Source organism: Ambystoma mexicanum, chromosome 6p (assembly GCF_040938575.1).
Source record: "Ambystoma mexicanum isolate Mex_15411 chromosome 6p, UKY_AmexF1_1, whole genome shotgun sequence".
NCBI classification, from domain to species: domain Eukaryota; kingdom Metazoa; phylum Chordata; class Amphibia; order Caudata; family Ambystomatidae; genus Ambystoma; species Ambystoma mexicanum.
This window is the reverse complement of record NC_090935.1, coordinates 309,471,466-309,481,817: the sequence shown is the minus strand read 5'-3', so window position 1 is coordinate 309,481,817 and position 10,352 is coordinate 309,471,466. Positions and strand designations below refer to the sequence as shown.

At 44.5% G+C, this 10,352-nt stretch overlaps 1 protein-coding gene across 4 annotated transcripts in view; it reads right to left on the bottom strand.

Annotated features, from left to right (window-relative positions):
* Positions 1-3,360: 3,360 nt before the first annotated feature.
* The window catches only part of MALT1 (MALT1 paracaspase), a 1,429,839-nt gene continuing 1,422,847 nt past the window's right edge, over positions 3,361-10,352 (bottom strand). For all 4 annotated transcript variants that reach the window (XM_069627057.1, XM_069627059.1, XM_069627058.1 and 1 more), the window contains one exon: positions 3,361-3,996. In XM_069627057.1, coding sequence (XP_069483158.1) covers positions 3,538-3,996 — 459 coding nt within the window. In that variant the 3' untranslated portion in view covers positions 3,361-3,537. The remainder of the gene's footprint in view (positions 3,997-10,352) is intronic.

Here is a 10,352-nt window from a genome sequence, read left to right as displayed (position 1 = left end):
GGTACAGGTTTCCACCTCACATAATACTCGACCTGGTCAGTGAGTGGGAGGATGACCTCACATCACCCACCCTCTGCTCCCAAGCACTCACCCCCCTGGAGAAGGTCCTCAATGTACTGCACTTCTTGGTTACCGGATAATTTCAGCGGACAAGTGCCATAGTGGGGGGGGGTGTCACAGGCCATGCAGTCACGGTGTCTACACCAGGTGTTGGCCATCATCACTGCACGCCCATCGGTCCGCAGGCACATATACCTGCCCAGAACACCTGCAGAAAGGCAGGCTGCCGCCCAGGATTTCTATGGGGTGGCACAGTTCCCCAAAGTGCTAGGTGCCATTGATTGCACCCATGCGGCTCTACGTCCCCCCCAGGGCATCTGAGCACATCTATAGAGACCGCAAGCACTGGCATTCCATCAACGTCCAGGTAGTATGTGATGCCAAGGGGAATCATCACCTCAGTATATGCCAACTATTCAGGGTCCACCCACGACAGCTTCATTTACAGAATGTCAACCCTAAACCGGGACATGGAAGCTGGGCAGCATGGTGATGCATGGCTGCTTGGTGAGTATAAATGCCACTGCACATGAATGCATGTCAGATACAGAGTAATGTCACTACCCCACTAATGATACCCATCACCACCTCCCCAGGGGACAGAGCCTACCCTCTGAGCACCCACATGATGACGCCAATTCGGAACCCCATCACGCCTCCCGAGGTAAGATACAACACAGCCCATATTGCAACCCGGGGCATAGTGGAGCGCACATTCAGAGTGCTCAAGTCACGCTTTCGCTCCCTTGACCGTTCTGGCGGGCAGCTGTTATACGCTCCCCCAGTAGTGTGCAGGATCATAGTGGCAGCAGGTGCCCTGCACTGCTGGGGGGTGAGGGTGCTGGGAGACATGTGTGGGACATGAGTGGGAGCCTGGTGGAGGGTGCCCCTGGATGCTGGGGGGTGAAGGTGCTGGGAGACATGCGTTGGTGATCAGTAGTGCAAGGTGACATGTGGGTTGGCTGGGGGGCATGGCCATGGTGGATTTGATGCCTGCGGGACATGACCTGGGGTGCAGGGTAGTCCCCTGTGGTGTAGGCTGCCTGCAGGGGCCGTGGAGGGTGTAGAGGGAACACCTGGGAGGACCCACACGGCCAATTCACGTGTAGTACTCCCCGGCACCCCCGAAATACACGTACCCTGCTGAAATCACGTGTGGAACTTCCCGCGCACCCCGGAATACACGCAGCCTGCTGTATTGGCATGTGGAACTTCCCGCGCACCTTGAAATACATGTACCCTTCTGCATTCGCGTGCGACACTTCACGCGCACCTTGAGATACACGTACCCTGCTGCATTCACGTGTGACACTTCACGTGCACCTTGAGATACACGTACCCTGCTGCATTCACGTGTGACACTTCACGCGCACCCCGAAATACACGTACCCAGGCCAATCGCGTGTGGTACTTCTCGCGCACCCCGAAATGCACGCACATGCTATTTTTCAAGCAGCGGGTGTCCGTGTTTGTCGCGTACCCCTTTGCACGTCATTTGTACTAGAGGGCCACAGTATGGGACATTCATCATAGCTGTATATAGGTGCTTTTTGTTAGCGCACATTTTGGCGCACATTTATTTCAGGCGCAGGGACGCTACCGCCTGCATTCTTGTGGCGGACGTGTTTGGGCCTGTGCGCGTCTTTGCCTGTGCGCTGGTTTGCCCTATTCGATTCCATGAATACGTGTTGTAGGCGAGCGTGTGGGCGTTCCGCGCACTTGCCTCCTGTACTTCCCCATGACACCCATCACGCGTTGTTCCCCATTCCGAGTGTTACGCCTACTTTTGTTATGTGCGCCGCGCTATGTGCGATTTCGCTGTGGCCGTGGCGCACGCCTTTAGATGACCTGTGCGCCGGCGTGCGCCGCGCAGTTTTTCAGCGCACATCCAATATTTTTCTCGCGCACGGACTTCCATGAATCGATGTGCGCTGGTTTCCCTGCGATTTTCGCACTTGCACTGCGATTTTTGCTCTTTCACTGCGAATCGCACGTTTTCGCATGCTTGCGCCGAAATTTTCGGCACACATTAATTCCATGAATCGGCCTGCAAATAAAGTAGGTGATCATTTTTAAACAATGTTAACTCTGGAGTCACAGATATTATGTTGTATGTAAAAAGCATTTTAATTTTGCTTAATTTTGCTTAAAATTGTTGTCAACAATTCTCAATTGGAACATGGAACTGTACACTGGGCTTGAAGTTCTATTTGCATATGTATTCAATTATAGACCACCACTCAGTTATTTACAATGCTCAGAATGCAGTCGATTAATCTCCTATAAAGGCAGCATTCCACGCAGCAGCCTAAGATAGTGTACCTTCCTTTTTATTTTTCATGCCTCCATGTGCTAATATCCTTATAGACCTCAATGTGTATGCTTGCTTGGGATAATGGCCATTTCTCAATGTATAGCCCGCAGCTGCGCCTCAGGAAACAATTTGGGGCAAAACATTATCCTGGGATCATGACACCTACCTCAGTTAATAAGGCTTAAGTGAAACCCTATAACAAGTCCATATAACTATAGTTATATTCCTGGAACACTGCCTGGTCCAATTTGGCTGCCTGTATTTTGAAGTCAACTATTATGATTTTTCATAAAATTCAGCTACATTCGCCTGCATTTGATGGATGCAGGGAGCTTAAGTGTTAGTGTCCGATTTAAAACTACTTTTAAATGTAATGTGGCATAAAAAAAGAGAGAAAGAATGTATGTAAACAATATATACACATGCCACGATTACCTTCCAAGGTATCTCTGCTTGTTTTTCACACCATAGTCTAACTACATTTCTAACCCTAATGTCCATGGCCTGTCTGCTGGTACATTTTGTACATCTTTCACTGATAATGAGTTATGCTTCATCACTGGCTGTGGACTCTATTATATTATATTATAGTGTGTAATTGGCTCCCATGTGTAGCGAGTTTATCCACAATGGCCCCGTTTGCCTATAAGAAGCAGCTCGCGTGCTACTGGCTCCTCATTCCACATTATCAAAATGCAGATTCACTGAAATTCTGTAATCTCAAGAGTCATCTGAAGTAGGATGCAGAGAACCCATCAAGACTTTACTCCTCAGGAACACATGGACTACATCACTGAACAAACTACATACAAGATACCAGAGAAAGGAATTGAAAAATGGGCCATGGAGTCATGCGAGGTATTCACTGTTTAAAAAGCAATCTATGCCTAAGTATCCTGACCTCTGCATCCGCATCTAGTATGCGCTTTAGCACACTGACACTAGGATCATTGGGCACCCATTAGACACGGACATGTTTTGCAACATTCATTTTTAGACATTTGTATTCAAGAAGATTGCTACATTTTGCAATTAACAGTGTTCAAGGGGAAATCAATATAATAGTAACACAATGAGTATTGTAGATGCCATCTATAGAACTTTGTAGGGTATTGAGGTCATAGAACCCAAGCGAAGTGTCCGTCCATGAACCAGCTCTTTAGTCATTGGAAATTAACCCGATCAGAGAAGTTTGCCACCAGTTCACTTGTGTCATCAGTATTTTCGACTGGGATATTGGTGCTACTTCTGTAACTTGAATAATACGGTGACCATTGACCTGTTCCCAAAGCGTTGGAATAGACACTGTACTGAAAATGTTCCGACTGTGGGAAACCTGATGCAGAAGCAAGGCTGGGGTTGTAGACATTAAGATGGGAACCTGAATACTGCATATTTTGGGGGCGGAGCTGCGGTTCTGTGGCATCCGTGCCGGCTAAACAGCTGCCACAAGGACTGTGAGTCATTTGACAGGTCTGCAGGCAGCCACTTCTCTTAAATTGACTGGAAATGTCCAAGTTAGCAATGAGGGGCTTTCCGACATCCACTTCCTTGCTTTCTTCCACTGTTTCCTCCATTCCCTGGTACTGATAGCGAAGGCAAACTGAGAAAGCCAGGGGTTCCTGCGATATGAAAAGAGCAAGAAACAAGGATAGGTTCTTAAGAACAAGAAGACAGCAACCATCTCATAAAGCAATATTAAGATCCAACAGAAATCCAACGAGTAAACCAACAATGACAAATAATGTAAGTAACATTGAAAATAACTTGCAATCCCACTGTGAAATAAAAGCCAATAGGACCGTGCTCTAGCTTTAGAAAATTGCATTAAAGGTCATGGGAGAATGTGAGGAAATCAAGTGTCCCAGCGTGCAATCATTTTGAAAATGCCCAGAATGCATAACATCACGTTTATAAAGAGTTTCATAACAAAAGTGAATGAAGCGCTGAGTCGGCCCTGCCAGGATTCTAGCCTGTTTCAATAAAACCGATTTGCAAAAAAATAAAATAATAATATTACCTAAACTAGCCAAATGGCATATCGGGCTCTGTGTCATGGGTAAACGAAAAAGGTGGGTTAAGTAATTCACTTTACAAAATACTTTTAAATAATCAAAAAGAATACAAACATTTAATATGTTAATTACTTTCAAATGGCAGAGGTGTTAGAAGTGTCCAAGCAGGCTGTTTATTTTAGCAATGCCATTGCCCCGGCCTTGTCTCATGATCAGTGTCTTGGGCTTTGCCATGGTCTTGTCTTCCTCCTGGGATGTAGGAGAGTCGACAGAGTCACACTGCTACTGGGGGCTGCCCTATAGTGGACCCCTTGTGTTCTAGAGCAATTTTCTATTGGTTTCTGCCTATATGCATTCCCCTCATTACGGGTACTATCAGATAGGATTTTCTCCCCGATACTTCCATACTTGGGTTCTCAAAGTTTTTACAAGACTTGTTTATTTGGGGTGGTAGCCGAAATTCCCACCAGGGTCTGAACTAGAGGGCCTCATTGTCTTTACTCCTCTCTTGGCTCACTCAGCTAGCCTTCCTTCCTGGCTATAATATTGCTTGGTGTATAATAATCGTGTCAATTGATATGTTGCCCACTGCAAAGTCATTCCTGGCTCAATCATAGCAATAGCACTTGAAAATCATGTCCATCTTCTACTCTCAGTCTGTGTTGAAAGATGTGCACCTTGTTTGGTTTTTTATTTATTTATATAGCGCACCAAACCCAGAGGTATTTGGCCGTGTAGCAAGTTCCTAGGGCTACATTTACATAGTAAATTGTTACAGTTGCAGGAAGGTACAGTTTACATGACAATGAATGCAGATATGTTTTACATCAAAAAATAGTCAAAGAAATTTACAAAAATGTACACAGCTATGCATTCCACAGATTATCAGGTCTACTAAAGATGGAGGTCCTCAGACGTCGGTCCTCTGGATCCCTGGCAAGAAGCCAACATTTGGTTTTATTTCTGAAGCTGAAGAATTAGGGGTCATCTTTTAAATCTGTTGGAATGGAGTTCCATAACTGCGCTGCCATGACAGGAAAACTACTTCCCCCTGACTTTTTGAGGTTATATCTGGGGACTTTCAAGGAGTGTAAGTACATAGCCCTGGTTGGTCGAGTAGATATGTTTTTGACAAATTTATCCACCAAATATTTAGGCGCTTCATTGGCTAAGCATTTATGGGTAAGAGTTAATGCTTTAAATTGTATTCGGTCATTGACTGCAAGCCACTTAGTGTTTTGTCTAGCCACCGAGATATGTTGCATTTTCGGTATGTTTAGTGCAGTTCTGAGAGCGTTGTTCTGCAGGATTTGTAGTTTGTTGATGTTTTGTTTGCCTGAACCAAGATATAGCGCATTACAATAGAGTAGTTTTAAAAGGACTACGGCTCTGGCTAGGTTAGTGCAGCTGGTAGTCGAAAGGACAGGTCTACATGCAGGATGAGCTTGAATGTGTATGCTGTCGCTGAGGCAGTGACATTGACTTGCCTGTGTAGATTCAAAGCTGAATCTAGGTGAAAGCCCAAGGTTTTTACGTCTTTGGCCACACTGATATCTACTCCATCAATAGTGAAAGATTGAAACGGGTTACTCAGTTTGCTAAGTTTAGCTGGGGTTCCAATGATCAAGAGTTCAGTTTTTTCATCAGTCAGACAAAGGCCATGTGAGGCCAGCCATGTCTGAATGAAGAAGTAAACTTTATCCAGCAGGGCGGAGTCAGCCTCATAATCGCCAGACAAAGGTATGAGGATCTGGGTGTCATCTGCATAATTAGTGTAGGTGACACCCAGATTGTCAATTGAAGATATTGTACATCGTGGGCAATTACCTTGCGGGACTCCACAAGTTGTTGGTGTAGGCTCTGCTGAAGCAGAAGGAGAGAAAACTTGTATAGAGCGATTATCTATAAGGATTGGGCCCAAGCTGTCGCTTCTGGAGAGAAGTGGGCAGCTGTACATAAGTGTTTGCAAAGCACATTATGATCCACCAAGTCAAACGCAGCTGACAAGTCTAGCAGAAGGAGGAGTGCGAATTTACCTTTGTCCTTTATGTTGTCTATTTGGTTTTTCAAGTCGATCAGGGCAGTTTCTGTGCCATGTTTGGGCCGAAAGCCAGATTGTCGCAGTGCCCGCAGACTGTGAGTCTCAAGATAGGTCTGAATTTGGATGTACGCAGCTTTATCAATAATTTATAATAAAAATTAGACCCTAGTTATCAGTCTGTAATTTGTTGGGATATTTGGGTCCAGAGATGTTTTTTTTAATAATGGGCAGACCCAGGCGTCCTAAAGATTGTTGGGAAATGAGCAAGTGTTAAATGAAGTGTTAATTAAGGTCGTGATAAACGGGGCTAGGTCCCTAGCTGCTTCTTTAATAATGGAGGATGGGCAAGTGTCACCCTGACATCTGGATGGTTTGAGAGAGTTAATGATATTCCCCACATCCCAGATTGAGACAGGTGAGAATATTAATCAATTAGGTGGCTTGATAAGGTGTGGCATGGATTCCTACGGAGTAGGGGAGAACTGGGAATTTAGTGTTATAGTTTTGATTTTATCTTGCAGGAGTGAGATTTTGTTAGACAAGGCAGATTGAATATTAGTGCACTAGGTCTTATCCTTGATGCACGTAGCCGTGGGAAGCGACAGAGACTCAAGTTCTCTTAGGATAACAAAGAGCTCTCTTGTACTTGAACTCGTTTTGTTAATACCGTTATTGTAGGTATCATGTTTGGTTTGTAGTATCTCGGATTTGTATCTGGCTGCCATTATAGCGAGATTATCCTTATTTAGAACTGAAGGATTATTTTTCCACGGCTGTTCAGCTTTCCTTTTTTATGCTCTTAGGGCTTTCAGATTAGGAGTGAACCATGAATTAAGGTGGGCTCTCTGTGTACCTTTGTGCATCTTCAATGGTGCGATATTATCAATGTCTTGATTAATTGTAGAGTTGTATAAGTTGACTAGGGCTGCCTGGTGAGAGCAGGCCGGCATAGGAGCAATAATGGGAAGGAGGAACGGTTGGAGATTGTCTACCGTAATATTCTGTTTATTTCTTGTGAGAAGGGGGGTGCCAAGAGGTTTGTCCGCAGAGGTTGTGGACTATGCTGGATAGTAAATGTTAGACAATGATGGTCTGTCCTCGCACTTGCTCCATTAGACAGTATAGTAGTATCGCAGTTAAGGTCGGCCAACCAATCTACGGTTCTGCCTTTAGAATGTGTTGGTGTATTAACCCTCTGAGTAAAGCCCAATTCTGTCATAATATTGGCCAGTGCCAATGCATGCTGATCATTTGGGTCGCCAAGGCCTAGATTGAAGACTGAGTATTAACCTTTGAGAAGAAGGTTTAGTATGGGATGAGAGTAGGGTTGTGATGTCTTCTTCAAAAGAAGCAATGGAGCCCGGTGGTCTATGTACCAAATGCATAGTAATAGTCCGTGAGGCAGAGAGAGGCAGTTTAACTGTCAAATGTTTGCATGATGGGAGAGGCTGAAGAGTAGAGACCCTTAGTTCTAGATTAGTTCTGGCTATGAAAGCGACGCCTCCTCCTTTGGTAGTTTCTCTATCCAGTCTGAGAATAGTACATTTGTCTGGAATAGCAAGGGTGAGGGCGGTGCCTGCAACTGCATGGAGCCAGGTCTCTCTAACTGCTAGAAAGTCTAATTGATAGACTGTTATTGGGGCTGCAATGTCTAGAGCATGTGCAACCATAGACCAGGCATTAATAAGAGCGCCTTTAATGTATGGAGACTTGGTATTGCGGGCATTAGGCATAGTTGACTGGTCGGACAGGTTGGAGATGTAATTAGTTTTAGGTTTTAGGCTCTTCTTTGGCCGTGATTGGCACTTTGGGTTGCACTTGGGGACAAGAGGAGCTAAGTAATTTATTTGCAGTCTAGATCCCAGCCTGTAATTTCTTAAGTTAGTGGGACAAGGTTGGTTTAGTTTAGTTTAGTTTGTTTATTTATAAAGCGCAACCAAACCCTCAGGTAACTGGGCGCATAATCATGTGTACAGCAGAGTTACATATCGTTACACGAACATCATAAATACAACAGACAGAGCGTACATTAGTTCAGGCTCTGAAAGTTTACATACAGGAGTAGAATATACTGAGAACAGAATGTACAGAGGGCAAGTTACAGTGGCAGATGCGGACCGGGTTACAGGTTGGTCCTAAAATGCTATGGCTAGAGTAAACATTGCTATAAGTCGAGCGCGGCAGCTAGCCAGTCATGTCGGTGAAATTCTGGATGTTTAGGCTAGTAGCCATGATTTTACCATGGTTCTGAATGGCCAGAATGCGGTTTCCGATCTAATTGTAGTGGGGAGGGTGTTCCAACATTGTGCTGCGAGCACTGGAAAGCTGGAGCCTCCTGCAGTTTTTAGGTTATACTTGGGGATCTTTAGTTGGTGCAGGTAAGGTGTTCTAGTGGGTCTAATGGGGCAGATTCTAGAGAATTTGTCAGAAAGATAGCGTGGGGCAGTACGTGATAGGCACTTGTGGGTGATGACCAGTGTTCTTAGCTTGATTCTATCACGGATCGGGAGCCAGTAGACTTCTTTTCTAACCGCGGATATGTGTGCCTTGCACGGGAGGTTGAGGGCACATCTTAATGCATTATTTTGCAGGATCTGGAGTTTGTTCAGGTTGTTAGAGGTCGTGCCTAGGTAGAGTGTGTTGCAATAGTCTAATTGTTAGGGGTAGATCTGGTGGCAAATCGTCAAATCCATTGCTCAGGTGTTAATATACAGGCAGAGCCCAAGTTAATCATGTGAGGTGGATTTGGGTTATTGGCTCCAGAATTTTGTTGTGGCACTTCCATGGTCAATTTTATAGTTTTGATCAAAGGTAGTGTTTTAGGATAGTCTGTGGTAGGAGTTGACAGAAGACGGACTATGGTAGGATTACTGTTGTATCCTAAGGTCGTAGAAGTTATCATGGTAAGATAATTCTTGTTAAAAACCTTGATGTATTTACAAGTAGTAAATATCGGGTGATCAATTTTATGGTGGGCAGTCTCTTTGGCTAGAGCAGGTTTACTATTGCCCATCAGTAGTACCAGTCGGCCTACAAAAAGTAAGGTGATGGCATACATAGCTTTGGTTACCAGTGGCTTCCGAGTCAGCCAGTCATTCAAAGTATGACGTAATTACGTAGCGAGGTAAGCCTCAATAGTACATGGCAAAGCAAAGGTAGTCTTACGGTTGCTACCTGGCAGAGCTGATAGGAGGCCTAATATACTAGCATGTTAAGTTGTGATGTAGCAGGATATTATTACAAGTCATAGATGATAGGCTATCACAAATGTTTTTCCGCATGCCGAGGCAAACATGTAAGACTTGGCAATGTAACATAATGCATTTTGCTATAGCCTAGATAGAGCCAGGGGTAAAATGGTCCTAATTCAAACAACTATGTAGCTAGGATTATGATCTTTCAATGTGAAAGGTAGTTGCCATGTACGTAGACGCTAAGTAAGGATTCACTAAACATACTAATAATATGATGCTGGCATATAAGGAAAAATGGCAGACAGTATACTTAGCAATGCCGCAATATTATAGTTCTAGTGTAAGTGAAGAGACCGGTCAGCAGGACTGGACTATTGGGTGACCATAGAAATAAACGTAGAAGTACAGAAAGCAGTTCTTGCAGAAGTGTCACAATACATAGGTATTGGTGTGGATTGATGAGAAATAGGTTATCGATACAGGAGCCGCGAGCGCCCTTAGGGCAGTTGCTACATACACAACTGTCCGTAGACAAGTTTCGGTAATTATCAATAGAAGCTGTACGCAGTCATATATGTTAGTGTAGCAAGTTTAACATCATGAGCTGCTTTACATATGTTTCTAGACTTTCTATAGTGTTGTCGGTCATATAGACCCAAGACGGCCTATTTCCTTACACTGCATACGGAATGTCCATTGGTACTCGAGCAAAGTTAGGAGTGCTTGTA